This window comes from Anser cygnoides, chromosome 2 (assembly GCF_040182565.1).
Source record: "Anser cygnoides isolate HZ-2024a breed goose chromosome 2, Taihu_goose_T2T_genome, whole genome shotgun sequence".
In the NCBI taxonomy this organism is placed as follows: Eukaryota; Metazoa; Chordata; class Aves; order Anseriformes; family Anatidae; genus Anser; species Anser cygnoides.
Window position 1 is genome coordinate 142,427,227 of NC_089874.1, and position 22,143 is coordinate 142,449,369.

The following is a 22,143-nucleotide window of genomic DNA, read 5'->3' on the forward strand; positions in this document are numbered from 1 at the left end:
AATGAATGTTTTATTAGCACACCCTAGTCACATGTACATCCTTGTTTTAGAGTCAATTCTGTCACTTTACAAATATAATAACCCTAGAAAGCACACGTTCAAACACACACACAGACACAATATTCTGTTTCTAGTTAATATTTATGGCAATGTCACTGGTAAGTTGTCAATTTATAAACAAACCCAGTGCACTTAAGGGCAAACAATCTGGACTATGGCTTCAGAAACTTCCACCATGATCATACTTACGTAGACATAAATTGGTGGTCTTACAGGTGATGAGGTTTCAGAGCATATCCCTCTGCCATGGGCTTCTGCCAGCTGCCCCCATCAGCTGTTGGATATGGCCCCCATATATAAGAATTTGGTATCCAGTCCTGGTCATCCTGGTCCCAACAGGGACACTGCTATCCTGGTCACATTTTTTTTCTGAACTACAGAGAAACTGGCAAGGATACAGTCCTGGTGAGTCCCCAGTGAAAGTTATCATAGAAACATAGAATAGTTTGGGATGGGAGGGACCTTAAGGATCATCAGATTCGTGAATCTAATCATCTAAAGTTCCTGAACCTGAACCGATGGTTCACGTTTTTGGCAACAGCCTGCCCACATGCTGACCCCTCTAGGATGGATGGCTGTTCTACCTGCCAAATGTCTACTTACTCTCATGTTTGCAGGTTTTCAGGAGAGACTTCATTCAAGTGTAGGAGTCAGATGTGGCAGTGGTAGAGTCAATAAAAAGCAGTCACAATGGCACAACAGCAGCAATGGTGGGCAGCATGTTCTTGCAGTAAGTGGTTATCAGCATGGGGAGCATGCAGACACCTTTTGCAGAATCTGCTGGAGCAGTCGTGTGCCTTACACGAGACAGGAAAGTGTCATACTTCCAGAAAAGGCCAAGGGATGAGATGGTGGAAAGCCTGCTGAATGTGGACCAAACCAAGCTCCGTGGCTGTGCAGTATGGATGCAGTGACCCTGCTCTAGAAGAGACCAACCTTGACATTTTGAAGATAAGCTACAACAGGGCTAATGCCTTCACAAACAGTTGTCAGCTGTCCAAAGCTGAATTTGGAACTGGATGGATTAGGGACTAATGCAGGTTCATATGATATTCCTCACATGAAAGGCAATGTTTTTCATTTATCTCTGGTCTTAAAAAATTGTAAAATCTGGGTTACTTTTAATTATATATCTGGAAAGGGCCAGGTTGGGTGGGGCTTTGAGTAATCTGGTCTAGTGGAAGGTATCCCTGCCCAAGTGTTTGAATTAGATGAGTTTTAAGGTCCCTTCCAACCCAAACCATTCTGTGATTCTATGAAAAAATCAACAAATTAATCCTTCCAGAAATGACCATGTGTTACACCTTTTTGATCAAAGTGACTAGCATAGTTCATGTCATTTGATTTAGAAGGAGAACTTGATCACAGAGCCAGATATCTCTGATGTGGCTCTGTTTATTTACAGAGATGACACAAGGTCCTGTTGCCCTGGCCACAGCAGGATGCAAGCAAAGAGAGTTAATTCCTGTAACATCTCCAGGCTCTTCTGTGACCAACATTTGCTGAAAAGTTTTCTCTCAGTTCTTTCTCCCAGTCATGTCAGCGCTGCCTCTCTGAGTCAACATCCTTCAAGTTGAGCATGTCTCATGGCAGAAGCATCATCCAGGCTCACACTAAAGTCTCTACATCCTCCTTAGAAGGTCCTGCAGTGATTTGAAATCCTCCTTTTTCATACAGTAGACAACCCTCCACTGATGGTTTAAGCAATGAGAAATTACCACGGGAATGGTCAGTTACCCTGTCTGAGATGAGAAGTTGCTCATTCGGAGCTGAAGTGCAGTAACTTCTCAGACCTTCTCAGAGCCACTTGTGGTTACCACTTGTTAGACTAACTGAGACGTCTTCCCCACCGTCTCTAGCACATTGTGTCCTGGAAGTTCGCTGTCACCTGGATGAATAACTGAGGGCTTTTATTTTGGATGCTTCTGAAGCAGGTGGAAAGCAGCTCTCTAAGAGGAGATACTGCTGGCTCCTAAGCACTTCATTTACCACCACCTTTTGGGACTCTCCAGTGGTAAATTAATGATCTTTTCTTATTAGCCCAGGATATCCTGACCTGGCTGCTCAGTTCTTTGAACTGTTTCTCTTTGAATTCAGATGGCATTTACTCCACATACTTTAACAGTCAGCGCTGAATTCTTAAATAAATTTCTGTTCTCTCAAAAACTTGTTGGAGATATGCTTGAGCAAGCCCAAGTGACCAGCCTTTTGGCAATAAATACATGTATGTTGACACTGCTCTCGGGCTGCCTGTCAGGCTCCCAGAAAAGTAATCGCATTTGCTACTCCAGCTGGGTATTTGGAATGTCTCTGAGGCTGAAATAACGATTTCCTTCTTCATATGGCAGACAGGTTCAAGCTTTGCTTAGCCATACCAGTGCAATTTAGCATAAATCGTTTCTACCTTATGATTTTCTCCCATATATCTAAAAAATCAGTTGAAAACTCAGTGGGGATAGGCCTACATGGCATCTTTCTCCCTCCACTGACTGACTACTTTGGTTTGCACCTATCAGAGGTAAGTTTTTATTCAAGTGACACTAGTTTTCACTTACACTAAGACCATTGCATACCACCCTGCTTACTTTTTTACCACAAAGTCTTTAAAATGAGTATATACTACACTCTCATGAATCCTTTTATATAGCCAATGTTGTAAAAGGTGACTTAACTGTGGGTGAAAATCAGTGGTTTTTTATATATTTCATAGTTTTTGTTTATATAATTTTATATAATATAAAAATAAATTACTTTTGTGCTTGTTTACAAGTGAAAACTGTCTCTTTCTTTATCCATTCAACGTGTATTTTGCTGCTGCTGTTCTCCCATGGTAGCCTATAATCCTGATGAGACCATGCTGTTTTACTGTGAATTAGTATGAAGGTAGAAAGCTCCAGATTTCCCTTCCCTTCCCTTCCCTTCCCTTCCCTTCCCTTCCCTTCCCTTCCCTTCCCTTCCCTTCCCTTCCCTTCCCTTCCCTTCCCTTCCCTTCCCTTCCCTTCCCTTCCCTTCCCTTCCCTTCCCTTCCCTTCCCTTCCCTTCCCTTCCCTTCCCTTCCCTTCCCTTCCCTTCCCTTCCCTTCCCTTCCCTTCCCTTCCCTTCCCTTCCCTTCCCTTCCCTTCCCTTCCCTTCCCTTCCCTTCCCTTCCCTTCCCTTCCCTTCCCTTCCCTTCCCTTCCCTTCCCTTCCCTTCCCTTCCCTTCCCTTCCCTTCCCTTCCCTTCCCCTCCCCAGTTCCTGAACACACAGTAGCTTTAGGTTCTTCCAGATCAGTAGAAATCTGAGAATTCTTTCCTGGCTTTTGACAATTTCACTCACACAATTCCCGTAGAGCTAGAACAAAAGCTTAGCTGAATTATTTTCTTTACTCCCAGGAATGTAGAAACCTTGGATTTGCTAGTGGTTAAAGGCATAACGCAATGGAACTGGCAGAGATGCAGAAACATGTATCTTGCCAAAACACGTACAAAGAGGAAAATAGAAAGAGGAAAACATATGAATTATGGAATTATGGAAATGTCAGCCCATTGGATTAAATCCTAATGCTGGTTATATCAGTGTAAATCAATGAATACATTATAACTTTTGATATGATAACAGAAATTGTTCTTTGTCCTCTATTGAAAACATTAGTAACTATTTTTAATATAAATTACTCCATGGCGCTTGTTTATGTGAGTTTTTTTATATGACAGTTGCTTCACCTGAGTTTGCAAAAGAAGTTGAATTACTTTGGTGCATAGTATAATGAGGCACATGTTAGGATAATGCAAGTGCAAATTGGAGAATAGAAACAAAACATTATCTTCTTCTGTTATTAATGATATGAATTTATTTTCTGTCCCTTTGTTCAGGAGCAAATTACTGCTCTTGAGCGGTGAAGAATTAAGTTCCTAGATACTTCTTTTCAGTTCTTAACCCATGCTGGCTGTTACGACATTTGAAGAGACAGTAAAGCTGGACTTATGCATCGAAGGACCAGACCGAAAAATCATAGATACATTACTCCAATTGCACTTCCAGCAGAAACTGGGTTGGGCGAGTTAAACTGAATGTGGTCTTGTCTATCCATTTTGTTTTATAGGCATTTTGAAAAGGACCTAGGAGCTGCCTTACGGCACTTTTGGTATGGAATTTCCATTATTTTTCTAACCTCTATAAACAGTGCTACACCCCCTGGATATCCCTTGCTCCCCTTCTTAGAGAATTGGACTGCTAGGTTGGCCTAATCCCTTGAGTGCTGTCAGCATTTTTAGGCCTGTATCAGCTACCAGCCATGATCGGCCTCTCCATCTAGGTTGTTTAGCTTACTTCCACTTTTCACTCTGAAAGTCATCAGTCCTACAGCATGGTTCCACTGAGGAGTTGGGTCAGACACAGAACCTCATCACAGACTTAGCCCTAATGCAATCATAAAAAAAATGTTCTGGGAGAATCTGCACTTCTAGCATATCACGATACCAGTTGAACCTCTCAGATGGTCCTTAAACTGCTTGGAAGTTTGAGTAAAGGATCATAGCATGGGGTGACCACTGGTGGCACTTGGTGACTCACCATGTCATTTGTGCTCAGATGGCCCACCATAGGTATAACGGGAACTTAGAGCAGTAGAAGACTTAAATAAAAGGCAGACTTGCAAGACAGTTAACACCAATAATGAACACTTAGCTATTGCTAAGGCATTGTCTTCTGCTATTGTGAGGATCTGAGCTATATGTTCTGTTGTCAGACAGGGACATCACACCGATGTCCATGAGTGCCTTCACAGAAGGAAACATGGGCATCCCTATCATACAAGGGCAGTTTGGGTCCTCTGAGGACAAAGACAACCATGACGATAAGGCTGCTGCTGATAAGGAAGGCAAGAGAAGCCTCCTGTGATTCCTAAGTTTCTCTTTGTTTCTTCTTTTTTTCTATGCTTCTTCTTTCAGAGAAGCTATTTAGGATCCCAGAGATGATGGTATGAGTGACCTCCATTTTTCCCTTGTAAGAGGGAAAGCTTTATGGATACTTCTGAGCCATTTTTCCACTTTTTTCCAAGACCACAGGCCTTCATGAACTAGTGCTCTGAGAAGAGGAGATTAGGATACCTGTGTCATGGGCATGCATAAATCCTACTTTGCATCTCAGGATTTTTTTTTTTTTTTTTTTTTTTTTCTGATGGTCTATATGCTACATTTTCGCTTTGTTTTGCCATTCTGGATGCATCACAAGATCCTTCGCTTAGCCCAGAGCTGAGCTTTGTATGTTCCATCCCTGTCCAGCAAGCAAACTCTTGCCCAGACTCCTGTGCCTGCCCTGCTCAGAGAAGAAAAGAGCCTTCTGGCCTTTCTCCTCCGCATCTGATCCTTCTGCCTCAGAGAAGCCTGACCTCTGTTCCTTCAACCTTTCCTTCTGGTCTTCCCTCTTTATTTGACGCTTTACTTTTTGGCCTTCTCCTACCTCTTGAAGTTGAGCATATCCAGGTATGTAGCAGAAAAGTCCCAGAAAGAAAATGAAGGCACAAACATGGAACCAAGTACACTTTGTTACAAAAATAATGTAAAAATACATAACTAAGTAGTGGTTAGCCCCTTCTGAGACTCACCTTTTCTCAAATCATCTGTCAGTCATAGCTGACAATATCAGAGAACTGCTGAATTACCTTCTATGCCAGGTGGGAAGACAAATTTGAATGTTAACTAAGTATATTTGAGCAACTGTACTTTTGTGCTTAGAATCAACTAATGAATCAGTTTGGTTTTTTTTTCCTGTTCAAGATTTACTAAGGTTATTACAGTCACATCCTAGCGCCTTTATTTTCTCATTCATTATTGGCTTTGTATATATATATTTTTAAATTTGTTTCAGGATATTTCACATTTCCTTTTTCTGTCATAATTTGCATTTGAAATGATTTCACACTCACAGAGTTGGCTCTATAACCTTTTTGACTGCAAACTGTTGGATGGAAAGGCTTCATTTCTAGACATTGACTAATGATATAGTGGTTGATCCCAAACAGCAAGGATGAAAAGATGCAGAAGGAGACTGAGAAAATGAGGTTTATATAATTTGTAAGTGTTAACAGTGGCCAACACTATCTCCCACAACACGGTATAACTGGTTCCATAAGCATATTTTGCAAATCCTAGTTTAGAACAGTAATGCTGACACAAGTCCTGGAGTGCACCAGATTTTATTAACCCAACGAATTAGTTGTTATGTGGTTACAGTTTCCCTAAGATCTAAAGTGTGACTCATTTTTGTGTTCTGCATTGATCTCAGGCAGAACTGTATGTCTCAGCTGAAAATATACTTAGTATTCCGCATGTTGTTTCAATTTGGTAATAGCTCAGGAGCACCTGTGGAAAAGCACATCCATTTGTTATTTCTGAGTATTAAAGATTCAAATATAAGATTCAAATAATTTATTTGTTATAAATAGATCAGAACAGTGACAGAAAACACATTTTGACAGAAAACAACTTGCTGTTCTATCATAAAGATAATAGATACCAGTGACCACCATACTTTCTACCTAATTCTTATACATTAATTATAGCTTTATCCCACAGAATTTCAAAGAAATGCTATTAAAAATAAGTATTAGACTGTGAACCAATGAAAACAAAAAAATTGTACTTCCTATATGAACTTCTTCCTTCACAGTTAACCAGATAGTCAATCCACCACTCCAGAAATCTAACTGGGAGATGTCAGAAGGGTATATTTACAGACAGGTTTTTATTATTATTATTTTTATAGGTTATTCTGCTATGTAGTTCCCCAGAACTTAGGAAGTCACTGTAGAACTGTGTTGTTATGATGGGAAGACAATATGCATCAGCTGCATATGGGGTAGGTTTAATTACCTATACCCTGGCATGATGCTGTGGATGCTCCTTAGTTTGCTTTTAACATGCTGATTGCCTTCAGAATCACCTTATAGCAGTTAGTGCCTGAACTCCAAAAACTCGTTTTGTTGTATCTCTGGCATTTTCATGTTTCAATAAATATCTTAAACTACCAACCTAAAAAGCCGTGTTTGAAATCTGTGTGAAGTCAATTCTGCTTTGATATTTGATATTCAGCCTTGAGAAGAGAAGACTGAGAGGGGATCCTATCAGTATTTACAAATATCTTAAGTGTGGGAGACAAAGTGACTTGGCCAACCTCTTTTCAGTGGTTTGTGGGGACAGGACAAGGGACAATGGCCACAAGATGGATCACAGGAAGTTCTGCACCAACATGCGAAAGAACTTCTTCACGGTAAGGGTGACGGAGCACTGGAACAGGCTGCCCGGGGAGGTTGTGGAGTCTCCTTCTCTGGAGATATTCAAGGCCCGTCTGGACGCCTACCTGGGCAGCCTGCTCTAAGGAGCCTGCTTTGGCAGGGGGGTTGGACCCGATGATCTCTGGAGGTCCCTTCCAACCCCTACAATTCTGTGATTCTGTGATTTCCACATCATATAAATAGGAACAGTTCAACTAAAGTTAATCACAGAATCACAGAATGGTTTGGGTTGGAAGGGACCTTAAAGCCCATCCAGTCCCAACCCCCTGCCATGGGCAGGGACACCTCCCACCAGCCCAGGTTGCCCAAAGCCCCATCCAGCCTGGCCTTGAGCACCTCCAGGGATGGGGCATCCACAGCTTCTCTGGGCAGCCTGTGCCAGGGCCTCACCGCCCTCTGAGTGAAGAATTTCTTCCTAACATCTAATCTAAATCTCCCCTCTTTTAGTTTAAAGCTCATTCCCCCTTGTCCTGTTATCACTATACTCCCTGACAGAATCCCTCTCCTTAATGCATCATTTTTTTTTTGAGGAAACAAAGAACAACACTACAGCATACCCTAAGTCAGTATTTGCTGTTTTGCAGTCAGCATCATTGCTGCCTTGCCTGTCCACTCTGAGTGCTTGGTTCCTATCAGCCCTTTCCACTGGAAATGACTCATGCCCTGTAACACAGATTTCCTTTCCCTCAGCCTTTGTGACATTGTCCAAAGTAAGTACAGAGCCACAGAAAGAACGAGATAAGAGGAGCCCCAATGGGAAAACACCCACTGTCGCTGCTCTTTGTTATTGTCACCCAAGAAGATCGGTTGCAGATTTATCAGGAGTGAAGTCTGCTAAAAGTCCACAAGGAATGAAATTTCCTTGATCATTCTTAGAAAAAATTACTCTTTATAGACATATTTCCTGTTAACTTTACATGGTGCTCAGTACCCTAGCCTAGGCGAGGTAACCTGATGGGAAAGGAATAACATAAGCATAATCACTGTTTTATTAAAGCCACCCTGTGAAGGCACAGTGTTGTCATTTACAGACAAATGAAAGACGAGATCCTTCTATCATAAAGGAAATCAACATCTTATGTGCGGCCTGTGTGGGTGCCACAAACCACACAGCCATAATGTTTTCAAGGACTAAAGTCTAAATAGGTCATACTTTGTTTAGGGAAGAAGATGACATGGGCTGCAAGAACCCACTAGAGCGATTAGCACATGGCAGTGCAAAACCTTCTGGCTTTCTCAATATACTTCCTTTTCCAGTTTTCACTGCTGTTGCAGGGTGTTACAGTTTAAAGGCTTTATGGAAAAAATGTATTACAAAGGTTTAAGCTGACACAGCTGCTTGAGATTGGAGAAGTGCTCAGAAGCCATTACCTGATCAAAGACCAGATTTACTGAAGAACTGCAAAGTTGCTGCAAAACACCTATGTGCTCTTTCTAAGCCCTTCTCATGAGTTGAATTAAAAGGTAAAATTTTGACTTAAAAACACATTGTTTATAAACTGAAACATTTTACCTATTACTGTAAATTAATTAGAATAAATTGTCTTAATAAAATATTATTATTTGTGCAATTGTTTTTCATTTCCAAGCACATTTGAGAAAAAAGATTTTAAGTCTCATAACGGGATTTATTGGTGCCATCTACTGGCTATTTACTCCTTCTAAATTTCACCAAATTATGAATAATGTGTTTTAAATACAGAATAATAAGAACATCGTGAACCTTATAACTGAACCAGCCAACATCAAACTGTGTAACTGGCAAATCTGTAATATTTAAATTATATTAAGTCAAATTTTGGTATAATGTTCCAACAATATAATTCAGTTATGAAGCTCTTAGATGTGCCAACAGGAGAAAGCTCAAGCCAGTGTACATCTTGGAGCCTTCCTCCCTAGTGCATGAGCACAGGGTGCACTAACATGTTCACACAGCAAGTAAATGTGGTCACGTTGTTTTTCACCTTTCTGGGAGGGACGTCCACACAAACAGTTGAAGGAGAAAAGGGTTCTGCAGTTCATAGCCCAGGCAGGTTGTTAACATTTCTGATGAGGATGGGTTCCAGCCAGATGGATGGAGCATGGGCACTGAGGTGATGGTACGTGACCTGTTCCATCGCATCCGTCGTGCGGGTGGTGGCAGTCAGCAGAGCTTCGAGGGGAGCTGCCGGCCACCGCTGCTGAACACCCTGTGCTGAATGTGTTGAAAGGCATCTGAAGATGACCTGAGATTTGAACAAGGCTCTAAATCATTTAGACTCTTTGTAGTGAAAATTGCTATACTATAATTGTTTGAAGTGGTGCCAGACAAAGGTCAGAAAATTAATATTACATTAACTGAAATGTTAACAATATCTCCAGTGCCAGGTGAGCGAAGTACTTACACATCTGAGTAGTTGCATCCCTAATCAGCAATACATTTGAGTACATGCTTAAAACACTTAATCATACTTAAAAGTGCCTTGCTGGATACCAGCGAGAGTGCTCACATTCCTCACTCTGGTTAGTCGAGACCTTTATATAGCCAGAAACAAATATATTTAGATCACGGCTCTGAGAACCAGCCTCAGGAATAACTTGCTTAGCAACTAGGTTGAGAGGAAGCAAAATATATTAATAGTGTGACTGAAGACAGGGCTCATCCTTCCTTTTCTCTGCCTTTTCCAGTCATCTAACAAAAACAGGAGAGTCTTTAAGGAAGGAAAACAATGTTATTTAGACATACGTGTGTTTTAGAGATTTAATTTATGTATGCAAATGCATTCTGATAGAAGGAACTAAGGCATCACTTCATATAATGCTATATTTACACAGTGTGACACCAGCAGAGCTAAGGCTGCTGAGCTCTTCACAATACTTTATTTTCAGATGCTTGTTACTTTCACAAACTTCCATGTTTGACTGAAATTCCCAAACCTTAGATTTTTTCTGTTTCAGCAAAATTTCTTTTTAAGCTTTCATGAAAATCATGTAAGATATGCTGTTTTTCCTGTATTAAAATTGCAACAGAAGCTTCTCTGACAATTTGTCAACCCTACATATGAGGAAGCAAAGAGCGTTCACTCAGTACAGATTGTCCAGGGTAATTCTGTTCCTGTTTCTGTGAAAATGCCTCCAGGTTTAGCCAATGAAACTAGAAAGGAAAGTCAGTAGAAAGCTGCTGGAGTTTGAATCTGCACCGAACACAACCAGTCTCTGCAAAGTTTGGGTACATTTGAGGAACTGATGGTGTTCCCAGAGCAGAGAGCAGCTCAGCAATTTCATCGAGAGCTGAGCAAGAACTGTCCTGGGATGTCAGCAGAAGCTGACTGGGGAGACACCTGCCTGCTCCTGGTGCTCTCACTGCCAGACCCACAGCGTGTGCAGCCTCTCAGCACTCATGAAAAGAAAAATGTGGTATTTCTAGAACAGGAAGGAGCTTCTGAGAGAGACCTGAAGCCAGCTGGAGGATGAGAACTGGAATGACGACAGAGGATAACACAGGTCTTTGTACGCCGTAGCACATTAACTTCCACAACCTGCACATAACAAGGTTTCATTAATACCATCTGTGAAACCTGCTGGGAAAATGTTAGTCACCTTGCCATTTGGCTGCTTGTTTGTATAGCAAATTGAATTCCATTACTGCTATCAAGTTACTCCATTTGCTCAAATGGCTGAGCTATTTGGATCTGCGGCAGGTAGGTACAACCCTTCTCGTGATTCATACAGGTGCTAAGATAGTTTCACGTAAAAGACTCAGGAGGGGTTTTGTGGTCATGTGTATTTCTATAGGAGCTTACACACAAAAGATCTGCACGGAGAGCTTTTGCGGTCCTCTGAATAGGCAACGTGCAGCTTGACGCTCGCCGCCATCCCCGGACGGACTACCTGGATTCTGGGTAAGGAGGCCTGACTGCACAGACTCCCTTGGGGCAGACGTGCAGCGATTCCTGAACACCCTCAGACCGTTCCTAGAGCTGGTTTGCATGTCTCGGCATCTGGCGCTTCCCGTTCCTCAGGTGGCTCTGCGCAGAGCCGAGGGGCGCGCAGCACTCCTACACCTGGGCCAAGCCTGGCTGCTTCCCAACGGGGTTTCGTTGTTGGATGGGGTCTCAGCGTGGCAGAGGACATGGTGGTGCCTGAGCTTGGGTTCCAGGAGACATGAGGGGCATGGGGCCATGAAGGGCATGACGGCAGCGAGGACATGAGGGCATGATCGCCCCCAGCCAGCTGCTCCGCCTCTATCTGCACGTTACCCGCTTGCTCTCATCGCCGCGTCCCAAAAGCCCCACACCACCTCCCCTTTCTGTCACCCCACTCAGGCTCCCCGTGCCCCCTCTCCCCCGCGCCTCCTCAGGGGAAGGCAGCCCCTGTGCGGCGCCGCCATGCCGAGTACGACGGGAGCGGCCCCGCCGCCGCGTCCTGCCCGTGCCGCCCGCGGCCATGGCGGCGGGGAGGGGGCGAGGTGGTGGTGGGGGTGGTGGGGCTGTACTGGTGCGGCCGCCATGGCCAGGCGGAGCCCGGTGGAGGAAGAGGAGGAGGCGGAGGAGGAAGGAGGGGGCGCCGGGGGCTTGGCCCGGGCGTGTCGGGGCTCCGGCGCCGAAGCTGCGCCCGACGAGCCCCGGCTCCTGGGCCGCCCTCCCGGCCCCGCTCCCCGCCCGCCCCTGCGGGCGCCGCTTCCTAGGGCGGGGCTGGGAACCAAGCGCCGAGCCGGGGCGCTGGGAGCAGCGGGGAGCGGCCCGGCGGGGTAGGTGCGGGCCGGGACGGCCTCGTCTCCCCTCCTCTCCCCTTCCCTCCCCTCCTCGCCCCGCTCCCGTCCCCTCCCGGCAGCCCCGCACCGGCCGCGGGGCTGCGCGGAGGCCGAGCGCGGCGGCCGCTGAGCGCCCTGCCTCGGCTCTTCCTGTGCTCGCAGGTCCGAGGAAGGAGGGGTTTGGGGAAAGACGCTGGAGAACGGGGAAGTAGCGAAAGCGGGGCGTCTGATGGTCGACCTGCCCGCCTCTGCAACCCGCGTCCCCGTGGAAGGAGAAGAGGAGGATGCGTGTTCGGGGGAGAGGCCGGCCCGCGTGACGCCGGGCGAAGCTATGCGCCGCTAGCGGGGAGCTCGGCAACATGGGAGCGCTCGTGACCGCCGTGACCTGCGCCTCGCTCCTGGCCCTGGTGCGAGGGCACAGCCTGTTCACGTGCGAGCCGATCACCATCTCCAGGTGCTCGAGAATGCCTTACAATATGACTTTTTTCCCAAATATCATGGGGCACTACGATCAGGACACCGCTGCTCTCCAAATGGAGGTGAGTTATCCCAGCCCTGAGGTGGCGCGGAAATGTAAACAGTGCGAAATACATCCTTTTTGTCCTCTGAGCAGTGATATCTGTTGCGCTAAATGACAAGGGAGATAAGCTGACTAGATAACGCTTCTTTGAAGCTTTCTGGACTGCACTATTGCTCCGTGGCTGTGTAAGCAGTGTGTAAGGGAGCTACAGACACATGCCCCTTGGATTCTGTATCAGACTGGAAGAGGAACTGGTGTAGCACACCAATGTGGCTGTTAGAGCTCTTCAACAGATCGCACATAAGCCCATGCACCTTACTAATACATAAAGCAGTTCTTGAGAGTCTCTAGGGACATAGCCTATGATACTCGGGTGATAATCCTGGCCCAGCTGAACTCAGGCGGTGCAAAAACAATGTTTAGAAGTCACTGTTATTTTTTTTTTCTTCCATCTATCAAGGACAGGTACCTAAACTTATTCATAGCCTTGTTCTCCACTGTGGTTTTTGCGTTGTGCTGTCACTTGACTGAACGCTGAAACTCCCGACTGAGAGAAACTCTCCTCTGTTTTGTTTTTTTTTCCAACTAAAAACAAATGCTTTGCTACCTGAACTGCCTGCAACATGGCTCCCTTGAGAGCATGCCACCTTGTGGAAGAGCTTTGCCGCTTACAGTAGCTACAGAGGGCGACAGCCTCTCTGGGTGAGAGGCTTGTAAAACAAGTTTTAAACCTGTTTTAATAATGGCTTTTCAGTAGTAAGAGGAGGGGGAACACCTTAACACAGGTCTTGAAAAGCTCAAAGTCTTGTGCTGTGCAGAGAGTGAAACAGAAGTGAGATTAAAATTCAGAAGCTTCTGGTTTAAAAAAAAATTGAAGGTAGTATTGGGGAAGGCCGCTGCTAGTACTGCTACTAAAATCTTATTTGCATATGCATTACTGAGCTTGGAGAAGGAGCTTGGTTCAACTGCCAAAGCATTTGTTTAGTGCTGTTTGGGATACTTAGGATTACCATTTTGGCCTCTAGCTGCCAGTCTGGAAGGGCAGAGGCTTGCGTTGTATTTGCCAGCCCCACGTAGATACATGGAAAAATCTGGTATCAAATGTTAAAGAGCTCTATATGTGAGCAATTCAGTTCAGCCACAGATCTCAGATAAGTTGTGCGCTTTTAAATTGGAAAGCGCTCTCTCCAGTCATGCTTTGTCTGGAGTGCTCTCTTTCTACAGCGCCTGCCATTTTATCTTGTCAGGCATGCAGGTGGTTCCTACTTGGCAGGTAGCTTCTGTCAGTGCTCGTGCCTTCCAGGAACGCTGCTGTTACAGCAGAGACCACCGTCACTTTTGCTTGCTGTGACTTTCCTGTATCGTCAGTAAGTTACGCCTAGTTCCTCCTGGAGAGGGTTCATGACTTACCTGTTTTTATTTAGCACTCTCTATAAAAATGGCATGGTAGCAAGAAATGTTGTTGTTCCCTTTTCTCTGTCCTGTCTTTTTATAATCATTTCTGGCTCCTGCGGTGGCTGATCGCTACTCAGCCAGCTGACGGGGGGCTGTTTGGAACAGCACTAGGGTTTGACCTAGCGTCCTAGTACTTCTTAGTGTCCTGTCACTGCTATGGTCTGGCCTCTAATTTGGTACTTCACTAACCTCACTACTCCCGTGCTGTATGGATGTTTCTGAGCTACCTGATCTGCCTTCCTCTGATTGCATTTGGACAGTACTGGTTGGCCAAACCAACTTTTTCAGACTGCCTCACTGATGAAAGTGTAAGGAAGTTTCCCCCCCTTGTGTAACCTGTGTTGTATCTGGCGCTAGCAGTTTAGCTGGAGTTGTACAGCAAGCTTAGCACAGTTCTTTGGTGGGCCTCTCCCCTGAGACCAGTGTATACCAGTAGCTTATGCCCTCTGAAGTGATTCTGCGTGGTAGTCAGTAACAGCACCAGTGTGGTTTGTCATGGTTGATTGCAGCAGTGAGACTTCCCAGGAGAGTCAAAGGTTCTGCTTTTCAGGGGACTTGCAGCAGAGGAGGAGCTGTTGGACTTCGGGACTGTTGCTTAACTTCATTGTACCGCCATAAAGAAGCAGCAGGTTGGGAGATGAAGGAGACTTGTGTTTTAAGAGCTTGAATTTTTCTGTAATTGGTAGTCCAAACTCCGTTTGTACCAAAGAAAGAATTTTAATGGTATGTTGGTTAAAACTTTTTTTCTTTTGATCCTCAGTAGGAATGCTCAAAGGCTTTGTTTTTTAATTCCATCTCTCTTTCCCCTCCCCACAGCTTGTTCTCAAGGCTGGGCATGGTCTTAAAATGTAAACACTGGGTTATGAGACTGACGCTTGTAATATTTTCCTTACTTTATCTTAACTGACTTTGAGCAAGCTGCTTAATCGTGCGATCCAAGAGCATATGGTGGAGACTTCTTCAAGAAATCTCAAGTATTTTGTGCAGGAAGTGGCTTGATATTAATCCTGTTTTCTGCTCCTATACCCTCTGGAAACTTATTTTCATTATTTATTCGTCATGCTTACTCCCAGAAAGAGCAAAGAATAGTCAGTCAAGGGGATGAGCCTCATCTGGTGTGAAGTTACCTCTCCAAAACCTTGTGAAGTCTGCTCTAGCCCACTGTTGAGGCTCAACGGGTGTGTTCCCCAGTGGGGAGTCTTGTATGGCCAGAAGAGCTGTGATTTCCATCTGGTGGAGTATGACGGCTTCTGTCGAGTTTTCTCTCCTTTCTGGAAAGGTGTTAAATTGGCATTTCGATGTCTCCATAGTAATTCTCCAGGTGAGAATGACGGGGAGCCACAGTCTCACGTGGTGGTTTTCCTCCTGGAAGTCAATTGGATCACCAAGCTGATTCGTGGTATTATTTCTGCCTCATGTATCAGCTCTTCATGGTGATATGCAATAAACCAGAACATTGAACTGATTAGAGCAGGAAGAAGGGCTTATTCAGTCTTATGGCCTCTGTTATCGGGGTTCTGCTAATGGTGGTAGTCCTCCTTGGCTCTTATTCTTTGCAACAGAAAGTTTGTAATTTGCTCCCTCCCCACCCGCCATATTTTTTAATTGAATTTTTGACTCTGGGGACTGAATTCAAACTATCCAAGTTTTGTTTGTTTGGATTAGCTTTGTTTATGCAACAAATGGAGGTTTTTGGAAAGTACAACCACATGACTTAATGGTGTGAAGCTTTTCTGTGTATGTTATTTGAACACCTGCATGACAGTGGAAGCTAATTATTTGCAGCTACTTGCAGTATCTGTCTCAAAGCAATTGAACAGTACCGCTGCTCGTGTTTTTACTCTGACTGAAGACCTAGAGTATGTCTAGTGAGGAAGATGGATGGATGTAGCTGTGATGAAGCCACCCTTCAACCATACTTCCAGAGGTGTAACTCCCTCTCGTGGCAATCCTCAAAAACAAGTCCCTTCTAACTCGAGTGCAATTACTTCAACTATCTGGAGTGGGTTGTCAACGTAAAGCATTATTCAAGCAAAGCAGAGAATATTACTCTGTAATAACTTCCTTTGTTCATATTTCTAAATCTGTTGTGTCAGAATACGTTTGTGGCGAGTTCAGTGAACTGAACTAGTCAAGTTTTTTCAAGAGCTAGTCAGTTTCATCCACCAAAACCAATTTGAAGTGGATTAAGAAGTACCTTCAGAAGCTCGATACCAAAGTTCTGTGGTTTTCTACCTCTGTAAATTCAATGAATTTTTTTAATATGATCACTTAATTTGCCTCTAAGTATAAATTAGCAACTAATTCAATGTGAAGATACTTGCAAAAACTGGAAACCAGTTAACTGGCAAACTTAAATCAGTACGTATATTGATATTAAATATATTACACAGGAGGAGGAATAGGATGAAGTTTTCCACCTTCTGTAGGTTGGGAGTGTTGAGGAATTTAAGTGCTATTTAGTGCAGAATGCTGCTAGTGGGATGTTCTGCAAAATGGCACAGGTGTGAATTTTCTGAAACCTGTACAGACAGGCATCCTGCCTCTCTCCCTTACCTCAAACGAGCAGTGCTTGCTACAGTACACGAGCCACTAGTACTTTGAAACTGGAAGCCGAAATCTCTTAAAGTAGCTCAGCTTCAGTTAGGAAAGCAGTTATCAGCGGTATCTGCTTGGAATTGCTTTTTCTCCATGATGCTGCCTCAGAGCCTAAGCTGGAGAAAGGGTGCAGAGGTATGAACAAGCACGAGGGGCTTTGCAATTCATATTTTGCTGGAAACATTTGTGCTGTTTCCTTACCATTATCACTGGTGGTAACTGACATGGAAGGCGTTAAAAAAAAAAAAAGGTATTAAGTATAGCGTGCTGTGCGTCATTATTTAGTACAGGCTAAGGTAACTTTTCTAGCTCAGTGCAACAAGGTGGTTGTAAAAGATTTGTGTTAAAATAACTAGATCCGTACATGTTAGATCAAAGTTTGCAAATGCTGAACTATTTTCTTATAGCTGCTTCGCATGGATCAAAGGAAACACAAAGCACTGTGACTTCTGTGCTGGTAAGTCCCCAGAAATACAGAATAGTTGGATGTGAATAATTCTGTTTTGAGCATCACTGTTGCTTGTGGAAAAGCTTTTGCTGAAAGGTCAGAAGTGTGCATCAGACAAATCTGTGTCACTGTACAACATGCAAATTCAGGGCTCTTTGGTTTTGCACTCTACTGCACTTGCTCTCAGATGTTTCAAAGTAACTCAAGTCGTCATTAGCTCTCACAGTAGTAGCAGCTTGAGCAACACATTCATAAACCCCATGTGCTGATTTTGTGGGTAAAATAAATTATTTTGTTGGTCTCCTGAAGGCTTCTGTCCTTTCCGCAGTGCCCTGTGTGGTGGTCAGGAGTTGGTGCCAGCCCTGGAGGTCTCTGGGTCTCGTTGTGCTTCTCTAACTCCTTTTCCGTGCTCTCCTGCTAAGCGTGGTCACTGGCTACACCAAGCACTGTACGTGGAGACTGGTGGGCTTAGTCCTGGGGCTGCAGCCTGCTTACTCCAGGAGGACACCTATGAAAGAACAGATCCATGCCAGCCTCCCTAATCTGGATTCCCTTCTTCTGAAGGGGCCACAGTGGGTTTTAGGCACCTTCTTGCAGCTGAGAGATGCTCTTTGTCCACTGTCCGTGGGTCGTGAGGCTGTGCAGCGCCTGTGCCCTTACTGTGTGTGGGTTGAAGTGGAAGGTGGGTTTGGTGTTCCTGTTACAAGGTGGGTGTGATGTTGAGGGTGACACGTGGATGCAGGATGTTGTCGGTGCCTTCCCCGATAATGACCACAAGAAATGAATGTCCAGGAAAGAAGCGCGTGGGACGGGGGATGTGGTCAGATGTCACTGCTTTTACTTCCAGCGTGGCAGTGCAATGATTATCTGTGATTTCTCAAACAACTCTTGGGTCATTTCTTGCCTTCTCTACTCCATCCCGAAGGAGGGGGTAGGAGTGTCTGCACCACAAGGCTTCCTGTATTTTCCTCTCGCTGTGTGCTGGCTGTTGATTCACCAAGCCTTTGGGGCAAGCACGGTTACTTCGTCACCCCTTGCTGTTTGCTTTCGTGGACCTTTTTTGTGTGTTGTGTGCAGCTGTGATTGCTGCACCCACGGTGCAGTTCACTTGCTGGAGAAGATGCAGACAGATGTCTGCCCTTTTCTCCTGAACTACCAAGTGGAGATGAATGGAGATCTGCTCCCTTTCTGCTTTACTGTTAGAAGAAGGGGAGGTATTCAGGGGAGCATAAGGGCTGTGTAAGCAGCCCATAACTGGGGGGTGAAAACTTGCTGAGGTGCAGGGGGCAGGCCTGGGTAATCAGCCTCTGCAGGGCAGAAGAGATGTCCTGTTTCCAAATATATCTGTTCCATTGCATCCCTTTAAGTGACGAAAGAGCTTCCTGGGGAAAAAAAAAAAAATCCCTCTTTCTTGTGCTTAGACTTCTGGCAGATCAAATTCTTTCAGAGAATAACCACATCCGTCCCACGCTGTTCCCCAGCGGGCCTACACAGCCCCGTTTCTTCAGTGCCAGAAGTGGTCGCCCCTTTCCTGTTCACAAAGCACTCGGTGACCAAACTCTCCACATGCTTACCCCGCGTGCCAAAATTAAAAGCAGCTGCTCCAAGAGGGCCTGAACCCATTTCGCCCTAGGAAGGTGCACCATTTTAGGGAAAGCTTAAAAATCCAGCTGGGGGGATCCGTGGGGAGAATGCCTGGAGCTACAAGCCCAGCTCCGTGCTCTGAAGGCGAACGTGGCCCACAGATCCTGAGATGAATGGGTAGAAGAAAAGGTGGCCTCAAGGATTTTAAGCACCTCCTGGTGCTGAGGAGGAGCTGCCTAACGTCGGCGTTCAGAGCTGGGGAGAGCAGGAGGGATCCACACATCTGACCCAGCGCTGACACCAGCGACAAGTCTGGCAGTTTTGGAGGGCGAGGGAAGGCCTCCCGCTGGGGTTGCCACCCGTGCCTTGTGTCTAGCGCCTCCTGCTCCTTTACCAGTTTGGCAAGAGCAGTTCTGGTCCGTCCACGTGCCCTCGATGAGTTTGTCAGCGTCCGTTTTCACAGTCTGGTTCCTGACCGACCTTCCCCAGCGCCACCTCAGCCGCAGGGAGACCGCCCAGGGCACTGCCTGCAGCAGTCTGGGAGCGAGGCGCCAGGACAGAGGGACAAAAGGAAGAGTGCCTGCTTATCAGGAGCATCTGTGAAGGAGGGAGAGAGCAAATGGGAGTCCCTGACTGCCTGCGAGGTTACAGAACAGTAACGGTGCTTGTGGCAGCCCCCGGCTTCACCCAGCTGGGGGAAGGTTTCTGCGGTGCAGTGGGTGCCGGGGTGCAGCGGTGTCTGTTCTGAGTGACTCCGGTGAGGGAAGGGCACAAGCTCTCAACAGGTTGCCCATAAGCAGCGGTAAGTTGCTTCTGCGCTGTAGCAGGCGATGATCTTCTTGTCAGAGAGGTCAGCGTTTTAAGGTGTCAGGGATTTGGGTGGAGATTTTGGAGGAATGGAGGAGAGACTTTGCGTGAGGCTGCAGGTGCAGAAGGAGGCTCCCGTAGAAACATCAGATTCTTAGTTTTGTTGACAGCCCTTTCGTATTTTTGGCTATCTTGCATTTGAAGGAAGGAGGAAGTTTTCATAAAGTAATGGCTGTTGTGGGTAAAGCTTCCTTCCTTACCAGCTGCTTCATCCATCCTTTAGAATTCAGATTGTTTTGCTTTTTTATATTATTTAGAAGCAAGTTTTTCTTGCTTTCTTGCCTCTAAGGTTGGCCTGTATCCCAAAGTAAATAAAAATCAACAAATAGAGGAATTAAGATGCATATATATATATATCATATATATGTCTGCAGAGCAAAAATCTATAACTGGTCAAGTAATCACTGTTTTAGACATTTAGACATTATCTTAGAAATAACAACAAAAATATCGCAAAGTAGATGTCTGTGAAAGATGAGAGCTGTTTCCCACAAGTCCTTAGGAATGAAGTATCACTTTTTTTTCCATGAAGGTCTTACATATCTCTTTAGAAATCTTCCACACTGCTTTTTCTATGCAACAATGATCTACTTTCTGCATTAATTGCTGCATGTTTTATGTTTTCAAAATACAGCGGAGATTACGGCCGTACAAGTGGATTAAAGTGGCAGGCCTGGTTTTCTGTTCTGCACCCACAACGACCTTCCCAGAAACAGTGTTTTCACAGAAAATAGCTGCGGATCAGAATTTACAGCAGGCGGTGGATGCTGAGCACATGAAAAGCTCGCTGCGTGGTCAGGGCTTCCCAAACAGAAACAAAGCGAGGCTGCCACCTGCTTTTCCATTGTTCTTTTTAGCTGTCTCAGTCTGTGGCTCAGACTCCTGGATCGTTTGTTTCCAGCGTTGTGTCTGACTTGTTGGCCTGTGCTCTGGTGCTGCTGAGATTTCATTCGAAGGATCCTCTCCTGCTGGCTGACCTGTGTGCGTGGCAGCAGCGACCTGTGCAGATTTTCTAGGTGCTAACTAAGCCAGTCCGTTTGAAGTTCAGTAAAGCATTTGATTCAGTACCACGTGAAAATCATTACAGTCGCTAATCCCTGCAAACTTTCACTAATCCCTTCGCTTTGCTGTGATGTAACAGATGACCTCAGTCTGGGCTGCACGAGTCAGATGGCGGAGTTATTACATTTAAAGCCCATCAGGCTGCATGTAGGTACCTCGCCACCAGCAGTGCTTCCTCTGGCTTCTGCTTCTCAAGTTTCCAGTAGGTCGTACGTCGAGGCACTGACACTGGCCATGGGACAAGCTGTGTCTCATTCCTGTGACACATGGGAAAGAAATCAACTCGTAGTTACTTCCCATTGTGTGGGATCTGTGAGGCCGAGGTCATTCCCTGTTAGCATGGGAACTATCTTCGTAATCCAGATTTTCCTTTTCATATACAGTGTCAGTGCCGTGCTATTGTACTGGTTAGGTGGGACGAGCCCAGATTTACAAAGAGGGAAATACTCGATGCAAGCAGTAGCATGGCTCCACACAGAGCTCTCATAGGGTCAGCTTTGAGCCCTGCAAAACTCCTCGCAAAATTAGTTTGTGCCTCTGCCATACTTCCCACTTCTTCCAGCTCCAGCAGGGCTGTGCAGAGACAACCAGTTCCTGCTGGGTATAAGAACAGCTTAGGTCTGGTAGGGTTTATTAGCTGAGGCTCGGTGTCTGTGCTGTTACGCCATATAACTGTGTTCCTGGGTGGACTCAGCAGGCGTGGAGAAGTGGTAGGTGGCTGGGCCTCTGCAGAGCCGGTGTACGGGGTCTGGCTGGGATGTTAACTTTCCCTGCAGCAGCCCATGCAGTGCTGTGCTCTGCACTTGTAGCTAGAACAGCAGGGGTATCACACCAGGGTTGTGTCTGCTGCTGAGCAGTGCTGGCACAGCATCAGGACTCTCTCAAACCCTCGAAGGGGGTGGGCAAAAAAGTGAGAGAAGAAACATCACCAGGGCAGCTGACCTAAGCCAACCCAAGGGATATTCCATACCATATGACATCACACTCAGCAATAAAAGGTGGAAAAAGGAGGAAGAGGGGAGGGGTGGGCTCTCGTTGTGAAAACGTCTGTCCTCCCGAACACCGGCTACGTGCATTGAGGCCCTGCTCCAAGGACGTGGTCAAGCATCGCTCATTTGTGGGAAGTAGAGAGAAATTTCTTTCCTCTGCACTTCCACATAGCCTTTACTTGTTTTGTTTTTCCCTTTCCCCTCCCTTTTCCCCTCCCCCTTTTTTTTCCCCTTTAGTTAAATTGTTTAATTAATAATAATCTTTCCTTAATAATTTCTTTTCCCTTTAATTAAATTATCCTTATCTCAACCCGTGGGTTGTTCTTTCCTTTACTTCTTCCCCTCCTCATCTAAGGAGGGGGAGTGAGAGAGCGGTTGTGGTGTTCAGCTGCCTAGCACGGTAAAAGCACCACGGCTGGGTACGTTGCCTTTACACCCACAGAAGTGGCTTCCTTGCCATCCTGATGATTCTGTGATAAGGGGCATCGAGTGTGTTAGCGTGGCTTGGGGTCAGAGAAGGGGAGGTGAATGTCTTGCAGGAGGAGAGGTCTGGT

General features: G+C 45.5%; 1 protein-coding gene across 1 annotated transcript in view; it reads left to right on the forward strand.

Moving 5' to 3' along the window:
- The first annotated feature begins 11,906 nt into the window (after nt 1-11,906).
- The window catches only part of FZD6 (frizzled class receptor 6), a 28,483-nt gene continuing 18,246 nt past the window's right edge, over nt 11,907-22,143 (forward strand). The window contains exons 1-2 of the mRNA XM_013180003.3: nt 11,907-12,063; nt 12,229-12,605. Of these exons, the coding sequence (XP_013035457.2) occupies nt 12,426-12,605 (180 nt within the window). The 5' untranslated portion in view covers nt 11,907-12,063; nt 12,229-12,425. The remainder of the gene's footprint in view (nt 12,064-12,228; nt 12,606-22,143) is intronic.